Below are 25,017 nucleotides of genomic sequence, written 5' to 3' on the forward strand. Positions count from 1 at the left end.
AGTGATGTGATGTAACAATGAAAGTTAAGGTTGTTCTGTTAAATTTGAGTTGCTGATTGCCCAGTTAAATCATAAATTTATTTTCTTTATTGTGTTTTAAAGTAATAATAAGTTAACTTGTGAGGTTGTACATTTAAGCGGAAAGTTAGGTCCGATATTTCAATATGCTTTATTTAGAGGATTATTTAGAAAGTAAGTCTTTTAGTACTAATTTAGACGAGTATGATCAAATTCTGTGATAAATGTTTTCACAAGTAAACATTTTACTATTGGCTATAATTTTGTTTTTGCTTTCCGGTCAGAAAGACCATAATTTAAGATTAGAAAATATAGTCAAGGCAATATTTATTCTGTATTTTTAACAGAAAATTGAGGATCTTAAAAGACATATCATCTGCATTATAGAAATGAAAAAAAAATCATTGACGTTTGCAAATTTGGTTTAATTAGCACATACTGTTGGGGAATACCAAAAGAAAGCAGATGATTTGAACTTTCCAAAGTTGCTAGAATGGTTAAGTTGTAATTCATATTTTAGTTACTTGATAATGTTTGTTTTTTTTTTTGTCAAAAGGAAAATGCTTAACTAGTAAAGGCTGCAGTATAAGCGCCGGAACACTAGGAACACTAGAATGATCGGTTATATTGAATCTTCAGTTAGAACTGTTTAAATGCTGTCAGACATGTTTACCCTGTTAAGTAATTGTAAGTACGGGTAGGGTACGATAAGCGGACCCTGTTTTTTATATTGAAGAATGTAATCATCAATACCTATATTCGCATCTCAAATCCTAGATTATAAATCGATATAAAAGTATCTGTAGTCCTCAATAACAATCATATGTTTTAAATTAAAATATGAATTTAATATTTACAGTGATGAAACAAATTAACCAAAATTAGGAAAACTGAAGACGACCATATTTGCTCCTCTCAAAGTTACAGTTGTTTCTTTCCCACAAATTTCACACAATGAGTTTTTCGTTACAAGTCCAACGTGTTGAAGCCACGAAAAACAGAATAGAATAACTTTATTGATCTCAAGGACATAAACATGCATCAGATCTTGTCAGTCATGCTACAGATAAAACTACTATACTAAAGATAAACAACATAAAACAATAAGTACATGTCTTATCATTTTTCAAAACAATGTTGTGTAGTTTTCTAAAAATTGACTGCCATTTTTAATAATCAAATATTACTTATGTAAAATTGAAATATTACCTTACGTGTATTATTTGAAAGTGTTTACAGCTGTTGATATAGATTATAGTTAATTGTTCAAAATCAGTATCGATTGGTTATATCGATGATTATGATTAAGTAATATCGTTTGCCAATTTCGATATAAAAAAACCGGGTCCGCTTATCGTACCCTACCCGTAAGTACTACGTTGCTCAAACGAAACATGTCAGGTGTCTGCCACACCCACCATGACATCTTACGAGCCGGCTGTAGTGAAACAACGTTGAGTTTTAAGTACATAAGTACAATTTTCAACTTCATGCTTTTTTATATCCTTTTCTTATAGCCTTTATGATAAGTACCAAATTATTTATGAAAATTATGTAGAAAAGTAGCTTATAAGTTGTACTATTTAAAACAACAAAATTATTTTAAAGATACATTGAGTGGTTGTTGTATAAAAACGCCCCTTACCTTCCGACCAATCCTCGCATCAAAGATACATATTGGGAAACTATTTTTTGGTTCAGTATTCTTTTTAAAATTTAACCTGTCTTTAATATTCAACCAGCTAGTTTTGAGTCTAATGCAGCCTTATTTTTGCTGTTTATACAGGCCTAGCTTTTCTCTGTTATGAACATTGACACACAACATTCTATCCTTAGGAAGGTTTACTTCTGGCTGGTTTATACCTGTCATTAGAAATTACTCTGGGGAATAGAAAAACAACGAAACTTACATCTTGACATCGAACACAATGTCACAAAACAATAATTTTTCAGGAGAGCACTTTTTAAAAACGCACAAAGTATGTAACACTTGTGTATTATACTTATATTATATTATAATACTTTATTAGGAATTTCATTATGACATTCTTATGCATTGCTTTTGGTACTTCATATTATATAAAATTACTGTTTGCAACGTCATAAGTCATTCCTAAACATTTTAAATCAATTATAATTTTGATGTAATACAATATAATCAGGACGTAGTGTATTATATTTCTAAGGATTTAACCTGTTGACAAGTGCAGCAAAACATACACAAATGAGTGCGCACGGCATTTGCCGTTTGGTCCCGTATGAGGGAGCACGGCATTTTCCGTTGCAGACTAATGACTGTCAGTTCGTTCTCACTGACTTATTGTGACGTCTAGCGGGGATTTTTGGAACTTTTCAGTTGTTCCTAATAGTGTCGCTGTACAGTGTTGCTAGTCCTGTATCGTGGTGGCACCTGGTGATAACTTTAAAAACTATTTTACGGAGGCGGGACACAAGACCCGCTACGCCTCCAAGGTCGCCATTTTATAAGGCCACTCCCCCAGAATGACACAAAGAAGTGTCAACTACTCAGGCAGTGCTATGTGTGCATGCAAACACACCACTCGAACTGGTCAAAGAAGAAAAGTAACTAACTATGAATGTTTAACATGTAAGGTCGCCCATTGTATATATCCTTGTTTTGAGCAGTATCACACACTAGCAAAGTTTTAAAACAAGGTTATTGCTTTTAACAATCTACAATGTATTTTTATATACATTTAAACTATAATAAACAAGTTTATTAACATTTAAAAGTTTTTTTTGTTTTACTCCCTAAAAGTCTGTCACTGGTCAATGAGGCACTCAGTATGGACCGTCATAGCGGCACGGCAAATGCCGTGCGCACTCGTCAACAGGTTAAGAGGTGTAAAACACCATGTGCACATAGCGTTCTTCTACTTCTAAGTAATCTAGAGGATAAAACATTACAAAGTATTTTGCCATAGTGACTTCAACAATAAAAGGTTATTCTGCCTTTTTTTCACAAGTTCACACCAGAAGTCAACAGAGTAGTTCATGTTGTATGCGCTAAATTGCTCAGAAGTATACATCACTATATCCATATGGCGTTCTCCCAACTAAAGTACATAGTGTTATTTCCTACTGCATAATTTCACTATTAATAATGAATGACATAGTGTTCCATACTACTATATAGAGCGACAAATGATCATCATGGACATAGTATTAACTCAATTTCATAAAAAATGAACATAGCGTTCTTTACGTCCAGAGTACAGAATTGTATTGTTATATTTTTTTGTTTTATTTTGAAATACCCACCAAATGCCAATTGCAGTTACCCCAATATTGTAATTACAATGCTATATGCTAACTACACCAACCGATGTTATTTATTATTTAAATCTTAAAATTGAAAAAACATCGAATATGCAAAGGAGGCCTAAACCTGTTTAAATAGTTTTATGCAAGATTTCAGCCATAACCCAATAACAAGGTACATGCTTCGTTTGACGTAGAAAAATTAATTCTTCAGCAGTGAACTGTAAATATTTTTACATTAAATTTCTGAAACGTTTTGTGTGCATAAAGATTACTTTCCTTAACATGATTGCACTTAAATAATGATTTGAAATATCATATCATTATAATAGCTACTATTCAAAGTTCTCCTTTCTATTGTTACTTAATTGCATGTAAGAACAATCATAGTAAAGAATTTTGAAACCACAGTTTTAATATTCACTGTTGTGTATTTCAAAATATCTTAAAATCTACATTTCTACATTTTACTTATGGACCTATCGTGTGTTCTAGTGATAGAGCATCTGCCACAGGAGTTGAGAGATAGATTTACCGATATGAGGGAAATGGATTTACAAGTTCAAAGTAAGTGATTAAATTTTACTTTTATCATGTTACTAGACAAAATAATCATTTGTAAGTTTTTGTAGGCTTGATGTACATTTATATCACTGATTTTTTTCAGATCATGAAGATGTATAAGCATGTAATAAGACTAAAAGTTTCTGGTATTGATAGCTATATTTAAGTGGGGGTTTGCAGATGAAAATATTTCAACACTCCGTATTTGGAATAAATTTGCTTAAAATTAGCATTCCAGGCTGCAAAGATTGAAAAATATAGATTGGAAAGTTCTATGTTAAAAATCAGTGCCAAAATTAGATTATCACATCTAATTGTGTTGTGATACCTAGCTTACTGGAAAAGGGCAGTCTTAGTTTCCATTATGTACCACACGGCCTAATTTCAAATTAATCAATATTATTTTATTATTCTACTCAAATTCAAATGACAAAACATTCATATACAGATGCCACAAAGAACCACAAGTTAATGCATAATTACATTATATACTAAAATCTTATATATTTTTCTGACAGTTATAGGTATTTTGTTTAATTGTTTTTAATTTTCATACAATATAAGTAGTGTTAGTTAGATAAGAGGTCGGAGGCAAACAATTTATATAACACAAATACGTGTTTTATAAAACATTATCTGACAACTGCTGAGTAAAGTATGTTACACTGAATTTAACAGTAGTAATATTTAGCAGTCTTTGCCCTTTCATTTCAATTTTTTATATCTTTGAATCAATGACAGTTCATCTATTGCTGTCAGTAACTAATCGGCTAGAACAAGTTTCTTGTTTACTTTGGTTTATAACGAATTAAAAATTTGACTCATAGCTGTTTATAGTTATTTATTGGTTTAATTGTTTCAATGATTATTAGATCAGATTAATAATACAAATATAAACAATACTGTGTTATTGCTTTGGTTTAAATTCCTGATTTCTTTTGTATAAGAGTATGACCTGTAACACAAAATTTGTTTCGGCAGTATATTGTTTTAGTTGTTTCCTTGTCAAATGTTGCAGTGCAAAAGATGCAGAGTGGTTCTGTTGCAACGGAATATCAATTTGCAAATTAAAACTTGGCGTTGTGTCCGATTTATTCCCTTTGAGTTTTATGGAGCCTGCACCATAGACTTCATGATTTGTATAGGTGCCGCGGAGCCTGCTCTAGGCTAAATTCCATAACATGTACTAGAAGCTCTTTATGGGCTCCTTACGTAACATTTACTTTAACCGGAAGGTCATTTTGCAGCACTTAAAAGATGCATTTCATGTATGCAAGCACGAATATGTCTGACCTGACGTTATGTGCTGCCACTGTGCACTTGCAGACACAAGCTGTTCGCTTTTTACCTATAGTCAACTAACTTGTTTGTATGTAATGGACCATCCCTTTCCAAGTCATTGCCAATACACACATTCTTGACACGGAAGTCATCATTAAACCGTACCGACTTCATCCTGGCTTAGTTGGTCACAGTAGTCGAACATGGTGTGCGTGATCAAGCTATCACTTGTTGGTGTAGCTTTCAAGTAACTGACAGCTAGGATAAGGTGTGCGGCTTGTTTAACTTCGTACTGTTCAGTGGTATTTAAGAAGATAATGTGATCACTTCCGCCTGCTCACACAAGTACAGACAGGATGCTGTACGTGCTGTGTTTGGACATCTGACACACACATGATAAATGATTTATTTTCTATAATGCTGGCCAGTTACCAGTATATGGTGAACATGAGTTCAATATTCCTTTTTTATACAAAGTAAAAAGAATGCCCACATTAGCTCTGAACAAAGATAACATAATAAGCTCTGGAACATCTTTTGCTATTTAATTAAAATAAATATAAAAGTTAATTGCATAGCATTTGCACAAAATGTCACAATAACACATATCTTCATATATAACGGTGAAACAAAGAAAACAATCCGCAAGTAAATACTACACTAACATTCACAATATGGAATGGAGACAAAGAGATAAAAAAAGTGAAAATGAATGTAATTTGAGGAGAAAGTGTTAATATTATTACTCTGTTTTATATGATGGGAATATTATTACTCTGTTTTATATGATGGGGTAACTGATTAAAATATTAAGAACCACTGTAACAATAAGCTTGCCAAAAAGTAACTTTATTACCTTATGGAATTATAAGAATTTGTTTTGTGAGTTTCTAGTTTTATAAAAGAGATCGTTGGTACATTGATTACCACTTCTGATATAAAAGCCTCAGTACTTTAAACACATACAGATGTTGGACTGAATGATTCATAGATAGTGATTTTGTGTGACTTTGTTTCTCTATTAGGTATTTAAACGCTTTTCCCCAACAAATAATTTCATATTGAAGCCGAGAATGAATTAAGGCAAAGTAAAGTGTTCGCAACAGGGGTGGGTCACACATACGAGGTGTGTTAGAAAAATAATGAGACTGATTTCATACTAACCAAAGTTTTTATTATTTTCAAACAACAATGTTATCCCCTTCAAAGTAGTTTCCTTGGGCAGCTATACATCGGCGGAGTCGTCGTTCCCACTCTTGGTAGCAGCGCTGGAAGTCTTCAATTGGTATGGCTTTTAACTGGTCGGTCACAGTCTTTTGAATGTTCTCCAGAGTTCCAAAATGACGTCCTTTTAGGACATGTTTCAATTTCGTGAAGAGGAAAAAGTCACAAGGACTTAAATCAGGTGAATAGGGGGGTTGAGGAACAACAGTAATGCGTTTTGAGTTCAAAAATTCACAGATGGAAATGGCTGTGTGACATGGAGCATTGTCATGATGAAGCATCCACTTGTCTGCAATTTCCGGTCTCACACGGATCACTCTTTTCCTCAAATTTTCAAGGACACTTTTATAAAACACTTGGTTGACAGTTTGTCCTGGTGGAACAAATTCTTTGTGTACGATACCTTTCCTGTCAAAAAAACAAATTAGCATGGTCTTGATCTTTGATTTGCTCATTCGACATTTCTTCGGCCGAGGAGATGACGAAGTGTGCCATTCTTTACTTTGCCGCTTTGTTTCAGGATCGTACTCAAATATCCAGGATTCATCACCAGTGATCACACAATTGAAGAATTCTTGGTCATTAGCAATCCTCTCAAGAAGATCAACGCACACATTTTTTCGATTGTCCTTCTGTTCAGTTGTGAGATTTTTCGGCACCAATTTGGCACAAACCTTTCGCATGTTCAAATCATCTGTCACAATTTGATGCACGGTGAAAGTGTTTAAATTTAGCTGTTCACTGATCATCTTTATTGTTAAACGACGGTCTGATCTCACAAGCGCCCTCACACGATCCATGTTTTCGTCCGTTCTTGAAGTCAAAGGTCTCCCTGAGCGAGGTTCATCTTCAACGTGTTCTCGGCCTTCCAAAAATGATTTGTGCCAGCGGAAAACTTGTGCTCTCGATAAGCACTGTTTCCCATAGACCTGTTTCAACTTTTCAAAAGTCACACTCGCGGATTCACCAAGTTTAGCACAAAACTTTATTGCACAACGTTGCTCTAAATTTCGATGCTCCATTTCTGTGACGCACAATTAAAACACAACTTTACTAATGGCGCTGTCAAAACTAATGTGTTAACTGTACGGAGTTGTAACTCGGACTGAGGAAGTGGAAGGGATAAATAAACAGGTTTAGCGTCAGCCGGTAGACACAACGTTGCCAGATCTCCCGCAGTGTTACCAATCTCATTACTTTTCTAACACACCTCGTATTTCTTACAAAATACAGTTTTCTTTTTTTTTTTAGAGCAATTGACTTGTGTAGGCTGATAATGTGTTATTCCCACATAACCCTTTCATCTGTAACAATTCCTAAATACTTAAAACTATTGACTTTTTCTATTATTGGATAGTTACAGTCCATGGTTGTGTCAGTGCATTTACTACTATGATACTGTAGCTGTAACAGATGAAACTCAAACCCTCTCAGATCAAAATTAACAAACTTGGTTTTACTTACATTTATTTTGATTTTATATAATAATACACCATTGTCTCAAAATACTTAAATCATTGTTAATATTTTCCCGAATTGTTATAATGTTTTGATTTGCATAAAATAAATCAATGTCATCCGCAAAAGGATTGATTTTTCCAAGAAAATTTTGAATAAGTAGGTTGTTACTGAATATTAAGAATAGATTTGCCGAGAGGACAGCCCCCTGGGGTACCCTTACAGTGACGGGCGGTGGCAAGCTCAGGCTGCCCCCAACCCTCACACACTGACAACGGCCGGTGAGATAAGTACGGAACCTGTCCAAGGCCACGCCCCTCACTCCAATCGTCGCTAGTTTTTTGTAAGAGTATATCATGATTTACCAAATCAAACCTTTTTTAAAAATCTATAAATAAGCCGGTAGTTTTATTGTTTTTATTTAGATTACTATAAATACGATCAGTAACTTATATCGAGTCGTGCTCTGTAGATCCGCATTTTGTAAAACTAAATTGGCTTTTGCTAATTAATGAAACATTATTTAGGTAACAGATAACCTAGATTTCATGGCTTTTCTATTACCTTAGAGAATACAGATGAGTCTAATATGTCTTAGATTATTGACATTGAAAAGATTTTCCTTCTTTAATATCAGTACAACTGTGCTTAATTTTAATTCTTTAGAAAACACCTCAGTTGTAAAGCTTAAATTTATTATAAAAGAGAGAATCAAAGCAATTTCATTTGATACGATGTATTTTATTAAAACTACAGTGACATTATCATACCCCACTTGTTTTTTTATTCTTTAGGTTATTAATTATGTTATGCACTTCTAATAGTGTTGTAGGAGTTATAGAAATATAATCTCTAACATTTAAATTCAATTGTTAGTGATTTAAAACATTGTTAATCTAAAAATTATTTTAAATTTATATTTGAGGCATAATTTGTTTGCACAAATACTTTTGAATCAGTTAGCTAGTTTGTTAAAATTCAAAAAGGTCTCCTGACCTTTTTAAATATTTAAAATTATTTTTGTAAATCACTGGTTGTTTATAATTTTCTTTAAATGTTGTGTATAGTAAATTTGTGTAAAACTCAGAAAGTTTTTTTACGGTATAGTCTACAAATTACCAAAATAAACTTTTTTCACTTAGTTATTGTCATTAATGTTTTCTGTAGTTAATTATTGTTGTCAAGTGCCAATTTCAGAAAAAGTAACCTGTCTTTAAAAATGTAATTTAAAATAGGGAGTGCTTTGGCCCACCTTTAAAAGCACCATGGAACTTAAACAGAAGTATATTTTATTTAAGAAAATCATCATTGTCCTGGGAAGTAGTTGTAAAAGTTTAATAAGACCAATAATTTGTCTAAACTGGCGTTATCAATTTATAAGTAATGCTTAAAATATACACATATCTGGTTAAATTCTGGAAGGAGCCTCTTAATTAAAATTGTATACACTTTTTATCGAGGATTGGACTATTTTTTGGTGGGAGAATTCTTGTGGACACCATAAGCCTGTATTTTATATGTACTGAAGTCTAACTGGCTAACACCACAGTACACTTCTTTCTAATAGTTTATATTGATACTTTTCAATTAATGCTTATTACTTTATTATAAATTTTAAGTGAACCAACTGTATGATTATTGTCTTGCTCAGCCGATAGAAACCAATAATTGCATCATTCTTATTCCTAGCATTAAAATCTTGTTCATTAAATGCCATTATGCTTTTCTTCTTATTTACAAAGTTTACAAGGCAATAAATATATAAATTTACTACAGTCTGTATCTAATATTTCTTAAACAATAGCCTACAGTGTTCGAGTACATGTGACTTACTAATGACTTTCCTTTGCAAGATTAGGATTTCCAGTATTCTACTGTGATTCCCCCACAGTACCAGACCATATCTGAGCATGGATTTAAAATAGGCAAAATAAGCATCTTTACATAATTAAGAGGTACAAAAAATGTAAGGTCTTTTTAAAAAAAAGAAAGACTATTCTAATTTATGAGGAGATTTACAATTATTTTAATTGATGTTCCGGTTCTGTAGAATAAATCAAGATTTCTACAAGATTCATTGATTTCTATAATAGATAGAACCAGTTGAGTGGAAACATGTTTAAAATTCATTTGTTAATATCATTAAAGCATCCACGGGGAATATCTTAGATCTCAATTAATGTAATTATCAAAGTGTTCCAGAACGTAGTATATACTATATTGTTCCGGCACGAAATTAGCCAGAAAATAAATAGTATTTAAGAACCTGTCAGAACAGAACGCCTGGCATGGGAACTGTCTCGTGTCACTAGTTTCAAGCCGTTTCTGGTCATAACCGTTCCAGTTTCGAGACAGCCTGGTACACCACTTACTCTACTGTTTTTTCAGATTTATAAACCTTCTTTCTGACATGAGTTCCTGCTTTCATGTCTTTTACTCTCCAGTCCAAAGTATTTTACAGCATCATTTGTCTAAATTTCCATACCCTCCAACTTGATGGTTATCTCTGGCTTACATCTCTTACTCGAAAGCAGCACTGCCTCAGTTTTCTCCGGTGCTAACTTCAGTTTCATTCTGACATATTTATACATACACTCCAGTGCTCATTCTACTTTTAATTCAAGACCTTCCTTGGATTTTGATGATGCAAGTAATGTCAAGTCGTCAGCATACGTAACCAGCTCCACTTTAGGAGCATCATGTGAGTAAGATTTGGTTATAGTAAACATTCCACAATTAGGGATCTAATGTAGAAGCTTGAGGTACACCGCAAGTGACTGCTATTCTGTTATTGCGTACTTAGATCATCTATCACAGAGGTAACTCTGAAGTATGTGAAGAAAGTATGATGGTATTTCTCTTCTGCTCAAAGTCTATAATTCCATTCCATGGAGTTGGATTAAAAGCATTTTCACATCTAATGCCACAAGAACACAAAGTTTTATATATCTGCCTTCACTCTTTACCATATTCCTTAACCTTACAGTCGATTGCCCTTTACATAAGTCAAATTGACAATCTGAGAATCCTGGTGCATCTTCTAGACGTCTTTCAAGAGTGAGATGCTTTAATAAAACTAATACCACGTGTAAAATTACAGAATTCCTGTCACTGTTTAAACACACTTTTAATTCCAATTTGTACTACTGATACTTTAATTTTTTTAATTGTACTTAACTCTTTACAAACATAATTTACTACAATGAATTCTCTTGATAAATAAAATCTACAATTGCATTGACAGCTATGTATTATGTGTTCACTGTTATTAAACAGTGATTAACCTGGACTCACACAAACCATAAACCCATCATCAAAAGAAAACTGAAACATGTAACTAAAATCTAAAGTCATTTTCAGAAATATACTGAATTAGTAGACCACTTTGATTCTGACATCAACTGTTGTGAGGCACATCAAAAATGTAATCGGCACTGACAGACAGAATTTCTATTTGGTGATAGAATATTGTACCATTTCTACTGAACGGTAGCAGACAAGCAATACATAACACAAACAATTTCAAAGACAGCAACTGTAACATAATAATGATGCTGTACACAGGCTAAAACTGTGTATTCATTCTAATGTAATTTGGGTTAATAGTTCTCTTGTGTTTTTCTCAGACACGATGGACACATTAGAGAAGAGGGTAAAGACATTCTTCTCTAATGCAAAGAAGATGAAACCTCAGGAGAAGGACAATGAGTATGAATTGATTAGCAAGGACTACTACAAAACACTGGAAGTGGCAGGTAAGTTCAGTCAAATGTGTCTATTTCTTGCCAATAGAACCTTTAGAAATGTTTTCTAATACTCATTACTATTACAATTTAGATTAAACTGTTACCATTTATAATCCATTTGATTCTTTGCACAAACTACATATCCTAAAAAATTGTTGGCCAATAGTTGTAAGATTAAATTTTTACTGTGGGCAACATTCAGTTTAAACCACTGTATATGTAGATTGTAAAGATGATTTGATTTAGCTAACATTTTGCATGTAAGTCTATTTTTATAAGTATCTCCAGAGAGAATTTTCATTAAAGTTTTTAGAACTCTATCAATAAAATTATCATTATATGCAGGTGTCCCATGGTAGTATTATGACACACTATCACTTGACAACATTACTTCAATGTGGGCTCTGGTTCTATAGGTAGAAGGTAATTTTCAATCCATAGGGAGTAAAAATTCATTTGTTATTTCGTTGACCTTTTTTCTGCATATGACAATTGTAGTTCATCACTAGGCTTGTTTTGATCCTGTGAGATCTTGAAAGAGTAGGGTGGAGGGAGGGAGGGAGGCATGACATGTAAATAGACCACGTATAACTATTATATGTGTGTTATAACAAAACTTCTACTATGTAGATAAAAAACTTTTGGATATGAAACCAAAACATTTGGCAGTGACATTTTGGTAAGTCAACATTTTGCATGACTAATAATATGTTGCAAGGAAAGTGTCATCCAATTGGCTGGTGCTGGTATGTACAGCAATTATATATCACCGAGGCAATAAGTGTCATTAATACACTAATAGTCCAGTAGTTAGTGATTTAATAATCACGATTAAAATACGTTTTATGTTTGGTAGATTCTTATCGTAGTATTATCAATTGATTATTTACACTTCAGATGAGAAGGTGCAGCTGGCCAATCTTATGCACGATCTAGTGTCCCGGTATCTGCGTCGCTTGGAGCATGAGACTCACAAGTTCAAGATGGAGCTGGAAGCCGACAATATGGGCATTACAGAAATATTGGAAAAGCGTAAGTAATTATTATAGCTTGTGTGTTATTATTATCTGAGTTTGACTGAGAGGATATTAGAATTAGGTTGAAGATCCCTTTTATTGTTGTGTTACAAAATCCATCATCATGACTTTAAAAAAATGTGTATGTTTTCTTTTTCACTTTCTTAAATATGTGATTAAGGATTCATTAAAATTTTAAAAATGACTATTTTTAGTTACTGTGTGTGTGCGCGTGCGTGTGTGTGCATGTGTGTGTGTGTGTGTGTGTGTGTGTGTGTGTGTGTGTGTGTGTGTGTGTGTGTGTGTGTGTAAGCAGTGGAAGCTCATGTAGTTGAAAATAGCTTATGTTGAAAGGAAGAGTAGCAAGGAAGTATTATTTGCCAAAGTCACCGATATTGAAATATTATTCTCTTGCTTTCCATGGCCAATCACTAGTGTATTAGGGTTCCGTCAATAGGTAGAGAAATATTAGATGACTTTTTTTGTATAATGGTATCATGGAAAATTCATTCGTAACCAACTAAGATAATGTATCATTACCTGAAATCATTGTAGTCTAGTACTTGTTTACATCTTTGTTATCGTACACATGTAACATTTAAAGCAGTTTGATGTATTTTCTATTCTGAATTTTTCTTTCAGGGTCTCAGGAAGTCGATGTACCTCCAAGCAATGGCTGCCAGAAGGAAAATCGATACTCATTTGCTACTCATAGAAGTTCTGTGACTAATTGTAAGAGATTAAATATTTTATTGGTCATTTAAAAGTTAGTATTTATGTTGAAAAGCAAATCTAGAGGCTGTAATGTATCGTAAAATTTGTTAGAAAATATAATTGGCTCAGCCGTGCAAAGTTACAGTTATGTGACTGACTATAGTTTTATATACTTTTGATGTAAACATATAAACAAAGTTAAACCGTTTAGTATGGTAATAAGTGTCAAGTTTTGTACAGATCACACTTTTTAGGACCAACTAATTGGTAACCTGGGAAAATCTTTGTAGAAAAATGTTTTAGGTCAGCATATAGAATAAATTAACACTTAAAATGATGCAACATTGGTAACTATGCAGAAAATCAAAACTTCAACACTAATTAGTAGAAACACCCAATCACACATATACTTATCTGTTTCAGTGAAAGATTAGTGAACAAGAGTTGTTTTCTTTATAGAGATACACAGTAACTATTAATTTAATACTGCATACTACTTTGTTTCAAATAAAACATAATGAATAATTGTTTGTTTGTTGACAACCAACAATTGAAGCTGTTCATTCTAGTTGCTGTAGAAACCAGTTTCAGCAATGTGAGGTTAAAAAACAGCTGTTTTGGACTTGCTCAAATATTGCAAACTTGATAAAACCAGCTGATTGCAGTTTGGCTTGTTGTGACTGGAGCTAGTTATTACACATCTGAGTCTGAATTTAACTTGTAACAATTGCAAACTACAGCACTCTTCATAAATAAATATATTAAATTCTATTACTAAGCATTATAATAATATTTATTATTTATGAAGATTACTGTTAATGTATTGTTCTACTATGGATTTTAAAGATGGACATTTTAAGAAACCGTATCCTCCCAAAAAGTTATGTAAGTAATAATTTTCAATTGAAAAAAAAAATCAAATTTAATTTAGAAAAGTGTTAATAGTTTAATTGTAGTCTCTTTGAACATAACCTTAAAAAGTTATCTGCCACAGACAATATATTTCAACCCTTACCACAAAGTATGAATAATAAATGGAAAAAAAACAAACAGTTGCTAATATGACTCTTGTATACAAATTTTAAGCCTTCTGTTCTTGTATTTGTTACAAATGGATTTAACAAAATAAACTTCTGCATCTGTTATTAAAACAATATCAGTAGTACAGTACTTACTTAGACTCCCTGTCAGTTCCTAATTTTCCTGATAGTAAGACCAACATTTCTTATATCATTACCAAATCTCCAGCTATGATATACAGAGAGTATTAATATTTTCTGAATTGGGTTTTGAAATGGAAAGATGAATTTGCTTGCCCAACGTAATATCTCTACCAATTGGAACACAATATTTTATAATTAAAACATAAATTTCACTACATTTCGCTAAAAGATGGAACTATTTATTAACATAGCATAGTCTTCATGGCTAGAGATTGAGTAGTGATGAAGTTGCTGTGAAAAGTTAACTGTCACCATCTGTGTAGGTGATCCACATAGTTTTGTGTTTAATGACAAAGGATATTTTGTGTAGTATCGCTTAAAAAAATGTAGATAAGTGTTGTAATTAAAACGCTTGAAATTTGTGTTTTAATGCAATAACATGTTTATTTATTATGACTATATTATTGACTGAGATAACTTAGCATGACAACAATACTGGCAAATTCATCTTTGAGAAGAGGAACATTTTTGTTCTCAAACAAGAAACATTGGTGAACAATTGATAGTCCATGTTAAACCAATACTGTAATAATTTCCGAGGCTGATTATAAGATTAAGTTAAGATTATATTTTGTAAATCGACACAATACAATGAATTACTGTAAGTGAAAATCGTTCAAATTCATATTTATTTTAGCAACGGAAAAGAGGAGAGATTCGACAACTTCGGATCACAGGAGAGCAGTGTCAACATTGACTGAACTGAGAATGTTACCACAGAGTCCAACACCTCCGTCCACACCTCTGCCCATGGTCAACTACAACCTGAGTCATATTGCTGGTAGTGGGCTAGGCCACATGGGAGCTGGAGGGACTGCCATAGCTGCAGCAGCATCACAAGCTATAGCTGCTACACAACAGGTAAGCCATCACAAGCTATAACTGTTACGCAACAGGTAAGCCATCACAAGCTATAACTGTTACACAACAGGTAAGCCATCACAAGCTATAGCTGCTTCACAACATGCAAGCCATCATGAGCTATAGCTGCTACACAACAGGTAATTAAATTTTAAATTAAAATATTTTAAACTTTGACTCTACAGTTATATTTTTAATATATGTGTTTAGTACCAACCCAGTTATGAGTTTTAATTAAATACAATTTGATACTGATACAATCGTTGTACCAGCATTTATTTTATGGTTAAAAAAAACAACAACAAAAATGGAAATAGGAGTGCTCGACTTTAGTTTTACACATAATGATCTAACTGTATTAATTAACTTGTCATTATTTTCTTTCATTTTGTAATAAACACATGAAAACAAAATCAGAACACACAAATACTTGTACTGCAATGTCTCCTTTTTAAGCATCTATGAGCGACGGATCTAACCTAAACAGGATGTGTAGCGTGAGCGTAAGTGCGCCTGAAGCTCCACTCAAGTTGGCACTTGCAGTGGACGCGTGTATGTCTGACTCTGGGTTATGGGGTCTTCCACATGAAGTCGCTTGTTTACGTTTATGTTACGTGAGCACGAAACCGCTTGAAATCACTCCCAGTGTACGACCAGCCTAAATTATACATATGATTAACTGTATACTACAAGCAGTATTTTTTATGAATTTTTTAAGATATGCTTGCATTCTGCCTAAATCTGCCTGCCAACATGCAGTTTTAACACTCATTCGGATGGTTTAAGTTTGTACTATGTACTAATTTTAAGACTTCTTTAACTATACACTGTTTCAGATGCAGCAAGGCCGTCGCACTGCAAGTCTGAAGGCCTCATATGAAGCGATCAACTCAGGAGGGTCTGGGGTGGGGTCTGGAGGCAGTGGTTCCCACAGTCACGAACTGAGTATTAGCAAGGAGTTGGCTGGGGCCGCGCAAACTGCCATTGCTGCCATTCAGGACACCAGCAAGAAAAACAAAAAACAGTAAGTCTGATCTAGCTATCCAAGACTACTATGTCAGCTTCAATAGGACCAGTCAGAACATTATACAGTATTTAGGTAATATCACTATCTCTTTTTAAATATCCCCAAAATCTTAATTTAAAATCAGCAAAAGCAATTTAATCCAACTATTAAAACAAAATTTTATACAGAATATAATGTTTTATGAAGAAAATAAGTGTGGCTTTTAATGTATTATAGATGTGTTTCGTTTGAATATTTTTTTGAAAAACATTTAATCTTGTCATACTTAGTTTTTTAATATAAAAATATATACCTACTTAACATATTTAAAACTATTTGTAATTACTATTACCATTACAAGATCCACTATATATTATAATGTAGAATTTATGTTATGAAGTTTGTTTCGATTTAAAGCAACATACTAGTTGCGCAACGTAGTTTTATTGATTCTTTGTATCACTGAACAATGGCAAATGTCTGGAAAAATCCTGTTCCTTCACAATCCTTTCATTGTCAAAAACAAACTTGAAGCAAAGAATAGATTTAGATATTGATGTTAATAATAGATTAATTATATATTATAGTAATAAAAACAAACAAAAATAATAAGGAAGATAAATTGAGATTTTTATTAATTATCCTTTGTTTGAAGTTTATTTTTTGACAATGGAAGGATTGTGAAGGAAACAGGATTTTTCCGGACATTTGCCATTGTTCAGTGAAACAAAAAACATCAGTCTATGTTTCGAGATCTGCAATCTGATCCTTCAGGTAAATAAGTAACCTAATACATAATTACAAACTAGATTCAAATAAAGAAATCATACCAAAGCGTTGTGACACGCCCTAAGTCAGGAATCACAACCACCATGTTGTGTGTCAACTTCACTAACTCTAAAATATGCACTTAATAAAAAACTATACAAAACACTAATCATTAAAACTGAACTACAGAATACAGCTCACAATACGTCTGCATTCGTCTATCAACCACCTACTACTGACTAGAGGCCAATAACAAATGGCGATCATCACGGCAGAAACAGAAAAGATGGCAGCAATAAAAATTAAGGGGGACAGAATGGGCCTTTTTTATTATTATTATTGGTTCATGTTAGATGAACTTCTTAAAACCATTCTGTGACTTCGCATTGATTTATTAAAAATATCTGATCCATTTGATACTTTTGGTTTTCTTTTTAGTTCATTTTTTAGAATTGGCAACCAAAGCGGCCTAATCTTGACTGATGGGTTGGTCTGCCAATTTAGTGTATGTTGCCTCTATTAATTTCCTTTTAAAGAAATGTGGTTCCCGATGTATTATGTTGGCTTCATCCCAACTTATGATGGTCTTCGGACCAACAATTGTGTGCAATTTTTAAATTTTCCGTGAGACCCTTTCTCGTGTTTTCTTTATGTTCTTTTATCCTTACGTTTAACCCATTGCCATACCTCCCATATCTGTTGGTGGTAGCCCTGTTAGGCCAGCAAATATTACACAAATTGTAGTGTTTTAGATAAATAATCGTACAAATAGTAAATATTAACATATTTACATAAAACTTTTACTAAATTGTTCAGATTTACACTCACTTTTATATAGACACCTTTACAAATTATTTAAGAAACAACTTTTTTAAATTTTTAATAAACAATTTTACAATTATATATTTTGAAACATAAATTTTTAATGCAAATATTTGTTTTTACATTGAAAATTATTTATGCCCTTTAAAAACTAATTTATTTTATAAATTAAACATACTTTTATGCAAAAATAAGGCACAAATGTTAATTTTGCATAATTTTTTGCATCACTAATATCTTCATCACTACTAGAATCTGATTCACAATCGATGTCACGTTTACGCCTTTCAATAACAATAGATTCTTCACTTTCCTCAAATTCACTATCTTCTAATTCACTTTCAAACAAAACATTATTAATCTCAAAATCACTTCTTATACGTTTTTGACTCATTTTGAAACTCAAAATAAAATAAACGTAAACAATAACATAACCTTGTTAGCGCGAACCGGCAACTAGAGCTACTGAATTGCGATGTAGACGGCAACACAGCTGTCCGCTGCTCTCAGCTGACCTCGGCTGTTGCATTGTTTATACTTTATTGTTCTCATCAATGACGTAATTTATTTCGTTTACAAAACCTTTTTTTTTAATAGATAAAGTAATGTAGATTAACAGACAAACATTAATTTTTATGTTTTTGTTTGTATTAATAATATATATATTGGATTTTATTAATGTATTACACAACTACGAGATAACTCGTACATATGGGTCCTTTTTCCATACTACGAGATAACTTGTAGTTGGAGGCCAATGGGTTAATGGTCTTTTTGTCTCGCCTATGTATTCCCTATTGCAACTACATTGTATACTGTAAACACAGTTTTTGGAATCCTGTGTGTCATTTTTTAGTTTCGTTTTATACGAGACTTTGTGTAAGAGTATTGTGTGTTTTAAATGCGGTTCTAATGTTGTACTTTCTACCTACTCTCCTTATTTTCTCCTATAATCCCGGCACATAAGGGATTGACATAAACGCGAATTTATCCCTATTCTGTTTTTCTTACTCAGGAATGATTCTTCTGGTTCGTTTGCACTTATTTATTACTAATTGAGGGTATCCATTACTTCTAAGATACAATTCCATTTTCTTAAATTCCTCTTTTAATCCATCTTTATCTGAGCATAAGCTCTTTGCTTTATCAAATAATGAGTAGGCCACTCCTTTTTTCACAGATTTTTGATGGTTTGATTGATAATTTAAATATTTTCCTGTGTGTGTGTTTTTTTGTAAAAACAGTTGTCTTAAGGACATCCCTATCTCATAATACACACATCCCAAAAAAATCCCAGCCTCAAAAAATTCTATCCGCCTCACAATGGAAGTGAAAGTACAAAACAAGCTTCTCTTTTTGGATGTGTGTGTATTAAGAGATAGGGATGTACTTAAGACAACTGTTTTTCGAAAGAAAACCTTAAGGCCCAACACTTGAATACCGCTTTACAGATCTTGGTTTGAAAGCGTGATGAGGTATGGCATAGTACATTTTGGGGGTATAAATCCAGCATTAAAAAGACTTGTTTTCAATGTATATTCTCCAATGTTTGACTTATGTGCGGAAAAATGAAGAGAGGGTACAAGAAAGAGGTGAGATCCATACATATGAAACTAGATTGAAGCATTGACATGAATTGCCCTTGACTTGAACAGGAAGGTGAGTGTCAGCAGCCCAGCTGTTCCAGCAGTCGTGCCAAGCCCTGCAGTCTCTCCTCAGGCCGATCGTTCATCAGACCTCTCATATGACCCGAACGAGCCTCGTTATTGCATATGTAACGAAGTAGCATTCGGCGGCATGGTCGCTTGTGATAATCAAACGGTAAGTTATGTTTTGAAATTATTCATGGTTTATTATCTGTTTTGCCAATCAGATTAGATATTTAACTTTTTACTTTGTGTGGCTATAGCAGATTTCTCACTTGGCTCACCTCTAACTCAGTGGGCTAAGAGTAGTGGCTGGTTGTGTTCCGCCCCTACTATAAACTCTGATCCTTTAAAATACTGGAATTAAAATTATGTTAACATAGGATGAACCCGTGTTATAATAGAGAAGAACCCAAGTACTCTCTATAAGTCAATCATTCAATATTTCCTTACTTCACACATTCATCAAGATTGGTGGTTATTGAGTCAAGTTTACAAGGGAGTTTTTTAAGAACATGAAAATTATAAAATTTAAAATCAGTAACACATTTTTTAGGTTTTTAGAAAAAGTTCTAAGAGAATTATTCATGTGTATGTACAATAAAATAACGTTAGTTAGGGAATTAATATTGAGAAATGTTAATTAAAATAAAAATAAAATGAGTCTATTATTTAAATAATAAAATGCACAATTACTTGAAAGTTCCTATAAATTCATCTACAGTATGAATCAGGATAATGTTCCAAATTATTCAGTGGTGCAATAATGTGGCTGCTTGACGTACAAAGTGGTTCTACATTCTGGCAGAGAGCTCTCATTTGCCTGTTGTGTATTGTGCCTTTAGACTTCTTAAACCTTTAATAGATTTGCTTGTGAAGCATTAGTGATAATTTCAATGATATAAATGAATGCAACTGTCAGGATCTCATAGGTCTCTCAAGAGGATTCTTGTGGTTCGAGATCTCCCATGATCGTTAGAGCCCACTTTTGCAGTACCAGAACAGGATGGAGGTTTTCCAATGTAGAATCACATAAAGATCACAGTGTTGAGTCTTGAACACAGATGATCATTGTGATTGTTTCAGAAGAGATTTTGTTCCAAAATAAGCCTACTCTTGGACCAAATAGTTTAGATAGCTGAGTTTGAACATTAACCACAAACCAGTAGAGCTACAATAATAGAAGTCACATTACATTTTAGCTTGTTTATTTCTGCGTTTAGACATGTAAATTAAATAATAACTTCCATTTTTTATGTCAATAACAATGAAAAAGGGTACCTGTTTTTAGCACTTTACAACCAAACTGTAACATTGAAAATTCATAACTCAGAAACTTGTGATGTGATGCAAACAAAATTTTTACACAAGACAGGTACAAATGCACTAATTTTGAGTATATAATTTTAGAAATTCATAGTAATATAAAAAAGTATTGTGTGTCATTACACCTAATACCTTCACTTTTGAAAAATCATATACCACTAATAATTATTGCAACTTCACCATGTGTTAAGTGAGTGGCTTTGTGTGTCTTAACTCATGTTAACACAACAAACAACACAAACCGAATAGGTGAAATGGCAGTATTTATTTACAATAGCGTGACCATGAAAAATGGACTTTTTTTCATGGGTTGGGCATTTATAGCCAAGTATTATTATCACAGGTGCATATAAACTGGGGGGAAAGTATATTATTGTATTATATTGATGCCTTTCGGGCATTATTGCGTTAAGGATGGAAAATAACCGACAAAATTTTGTCGAACAACACTTGGAGGGTTAAGGATCAGGGGCATCACGTGATCTGGGATTCGACTTTTGCAAGCTCGAGTTAATTTTTTTTCTAAAAGAGCAAGCAGTGCGCAGCACTGCGCAGCGGGCAGGCATCGTTGACAGGATTAACGTACTAGTCAGCATCATTTCAGTAAAATTGCCAGAGGTACTGTAAAAAACAGAGTTTTCAGAGGATTTCAAAAAATCGTAACTCCTTTGATTTTCGTTACCGACGAATTTTTTCTTCACTATTGTTTTCAGGAAAAATTGTAGTTTTCAGGAAAAAAAAATGAACATACCTTTCCATGGTCACATTATTGTAAATTGATACCGAAAGTGGCATCCCAAAGATATGGTGTAAGTTTTCAGTTGGTCCATTTCTGGTTAAATATACCACGTAATGAAAAATGAGTATGACTCACCACAATTGTCGTTTCACGCCATGTAAAACAGCTAGTCAAACAAAAAACTAACCTCACGACGATTGTGGGAACACTGCCCTCTGCAGTCAAAAACGTGTTAGAGGGCAGACACTTCACTGATGCCTAACCTGAGTAGCGTAGAACTGACGTCATCAATCCCGGTTGAAGCTGTTGATTTTAGTGTTCGTTACTGTTTTAAAAGGTAGCATTGCTTGAATAAATAGCTTTGGACTGGTTGCTATGGAGTAGAGTTTGTTCATCTATGTTCGTAAGGAGACATTGAAGTGCTCAACTTCAAGTTTTTACATTAAGTAAAAGTATTTTGATGTAAATATATTACTGTATACAACAATTTTTATAGCCAACTCAAAATTATAAGAGGAAAACTAATTTTTTGTATCTTGTAAAGTAAACATTTTGTTAACATCCTTTAAGCAGTTTTACTAAGTGTATGTATTTTATTTTGAGAAATCCTGTTGTCAAATGTTTGAACCTAACTGTTGCAGTGTCCGTACGAGTGGTTCCACTATCCATGTGTGGGGATAACAGATCCCCCGAAGGGGAAGTGGTACTGCCCCCAGTGCACAGCTGCCATGAAGCGGCGAGGATCTCGCAAAAACTAAAGCCAGATCATGAATAATCCATACACAAATGCTTTAATTTTGCTTATATATTTTAATTACTAGTAATATAATTGAAGTTGATACTCTGAGCATATTGTAACTATTCTGTTTAGATGTAGTTTAACATAATTGTAGTTCACTCAAGCATACTTAAATTAAATTAAGGTTCAGCTCACTAGCCAACAACTTTACAGAAAATGCTCAAAAATGCTGAAATTTAGAAGTTGTGAAGGTTCACAACCATTGAACCATATTGTAAATAGTAAAGTAAATCAACAGTGTTCTATGGATTAGTTTAGATTTTATTGTAGCTTCTATTACATGTAGATACAATGTGAATCAATACAGAGGGTTCTAAAACACCTGAAAGATTCAATATTTCTTGTTTGATGTATATAAAAACGAACATGATATTTTGTACTTTTGGCATATATTATGAATAGTAAACATTGAAATAGTAGTTTTGAGTCTTGTCAACTCTTTTATGAGTAACTGGTTTTAGAATGTACTCAAGAAGATTATTAAATTAAAGGAATTTTTTCCTTCATAAATGAGGAATTTTTATTTGTGGAAAACCTAAAATGTGTGGGTCCTTTTCATTCATTTCCCAATCATTAAAAGCAAAGGATCTGACAAAAGCGTATGGACAAATACGATTAGCAAACAAATTTTGTCTCAGGTGGATGGCTGAAGTGCATGTCTGGCTAAGATTTTGTGGAGCCGGTGTAGTCACTCAGCTTCATTAAACCTTAGCAACACATCATTCAAACATTCACTCCTCAAGCTCATAAGCATTTCTGGTCAACAATAAAAAACTGTCTGGGAAACCCAGCTGATAATGTTAACTACATTCTTATAACTTTTAGCCCATTATATGCTTGATAAATCGGCACAAACGGCATCTCTCTTGAGATTCTTTTCAAAAGTTGTAAAGAATAAAATTTTGTCAATAAAATTTAAATCATTGATAAAACATGTGGATTGTAAGATTTTGATTAAATTCAGGATGTAAGTGTAGTTTACAAATATTACAAATTACCTTTACATGTTTAAGATCTAAAAGTTCAGAATTTTACAAAAAAATGTTTTCTTTTGTCTAGAGATAATTATTTTTTTAAGGTGAGCAATTTTTTTTAAAATTTTCATAATTGTGCTAATTATGTGTCCACAATTTGTACAAAAAACATCAATAACCCATCTGTCCCTTGAAAACATTTAATTTTGAATTTATATTAAAATGCAGTTGAAACCTTGTGAATCCTAATAACTTTTCATCCTTTCTCACAATTTTTAACACTCTTTACAGTGTAAACAACCAAATACAATTAAAGGAATAAGGCTTGTACTATTGGTTGGCAAAATTTGCAGATTTTCTCTTTTAACAAATATTATCTTGTAATATTGTAATTTAAGTGTAGTAAATAAAATTATAAGAAGTTGATCCCAACTATATTTTGTAATACTCAAAAACAGTATATGCATTTTTAAATGCCATGTTGTCTAGTATTCAATGTACATCATAGTAGAAGCTTGATTATTCAAGTTTCATAACATGCTTGATTATTGTTATGCTTTAATAACATTACACTTTGGAAAAATTAAATGCAATATGCAAATTCCATCTATCAATACTCATTCAGTTTGAACAGAACAAATTGCTAGTTTCGTAATTCTACCATATATATACAACAGCAGTTGAGAAGCTGCACTGTTCGCATAATCTACCTAATGTGGAAACATCGACAGAAACTGTAAATTGATTCAGAATAATAAATTTGCTCTAAAACAGTAATTTACGTATTGGTATTAATTAACTAAGTTAAGATTTGAAGCTATAAGATTTTCAATAATTGATGTCACAGATTAATAATTAAATCATTAATTTTTCATAATATATAAGCTAGTATATGTCATCTAATGTATTACCCAAATTTCACATCCAAACTATGTTGGATCTCAAAATCATCTTTCGTAATCAAATTTATACTGTGTATGTTTCAAAATAGTTATAAATGTCAAAGAGTTTACTAAAGGTAAAGTTTATTTAAATATATGTGAACTATCTCAGTTTTAAGAGAAAATGCTATAATATAGATTAAAATACATGTTTTTTATTCCGTTAACTGAGTTTTATTATTCAAATTCCTTTTATATTATTTTTCACACCATTCCTGTCATTAATAGTTATTTATAAAAAGAAGATTTTAGTATTCTTCTCCCCATTACTTAAAGATTATTTCAGAATAATAACTTTTTAATGTAACCCTTAGCAAGGCACATTAAAATAGGTGTTACGCCAACACAAAGCCCTATTCTGTAAAAAATATGTTGTTTAAAAAAAAAAACAGTTTTGAAACATTTAAGAAATTATTCAAAGCAAATAAAAAGTATATAAAATTCCATAAGTAGTTTGTATCTAGTAAAATTTGAATAACTATACTGGTTTTTTTGTTATTTGACTAACAACAAAATTATAGTTATAACAAATTTACTAGATACAAACTACTTATAGAATTTTATTGCAATTCCAACGGTACTAGTTTCAAAGAAATCCGTCAAAGCATA

At 32.6% G+C, this 25,017-nt stretch overlaps 1 protein-coding gene across 1 annotated transcript; it reads left to right on the forward strand.

Moving 5' to 3' along the window:
• On the forward strand, nucleotides 1–24,575 carry LOC124368778 (inhibitor of growth protein 3-like). Its single transcript, XM_046826138.1, has 9 exons — nucleotides 1–192; nucleotides 3,796–3,867; nucleotides 11,454–11,582; nucleotides 12,471–12,605; nucleotides 13,232–13,321; nucleotides 15,164–15,387; nucleotides 16,224–16,411; nucleotides 19,639–19,804; nucleotides 22,336–24,575. The coding sequence occupies exons 1-9, from the start codon at nucleotides 165–167 to the stop codon at nucleotides 22,450–22,452; spliced, it is 1,149 nt and encodes a 382-aa protein (XP_046682094.1). The 5' UTR covers nucleotides 1–164; the 3' UTR covers nucleotides 22,453–24,575.
• Nucleotides 24,576–25,017: the final 442 nt, after the last annotated feature.

Source organism: Homalodisca vitripennis, chromosome X (genome assembly GCF_021130785.1).
Source record: "Homalodisca vitripennis isolate AUS2020 chromosome X, UT_GWSS_2.1, whole genome shotgun sequence".
NCBI classification, from domain to species: Eukaryota; Metazoa; Arthropoda; class Insecta; order Hemiptera; family Cicadellidae; genus Homalodisca; species Homalodisca vitripennis.

Excerpts from the sequence above, each read along its gene's own strand:
- LOC124368778 (XM_046826138.1), top strand. The coding sequence starts at position 165 with ATGCTTTATTTAGAGGATTATTTAGAAA. Across the intron at positions 11,583-12,470 it reads CAAAACACTGGAAGTGGCAG|ATGAGAAGGTGCAGCTGGCC; the intron begins GTAAGTTCAGTC and ends TTTACACTTCAG. Across the intron at positions 12,606-13,231 it reads TACAGAAATATTGGAAAAGC|GGTCTCAGGAAGTCGATGTA; the intron begins GTAAGTAATTAT and ends TTTTTCTTTCAG.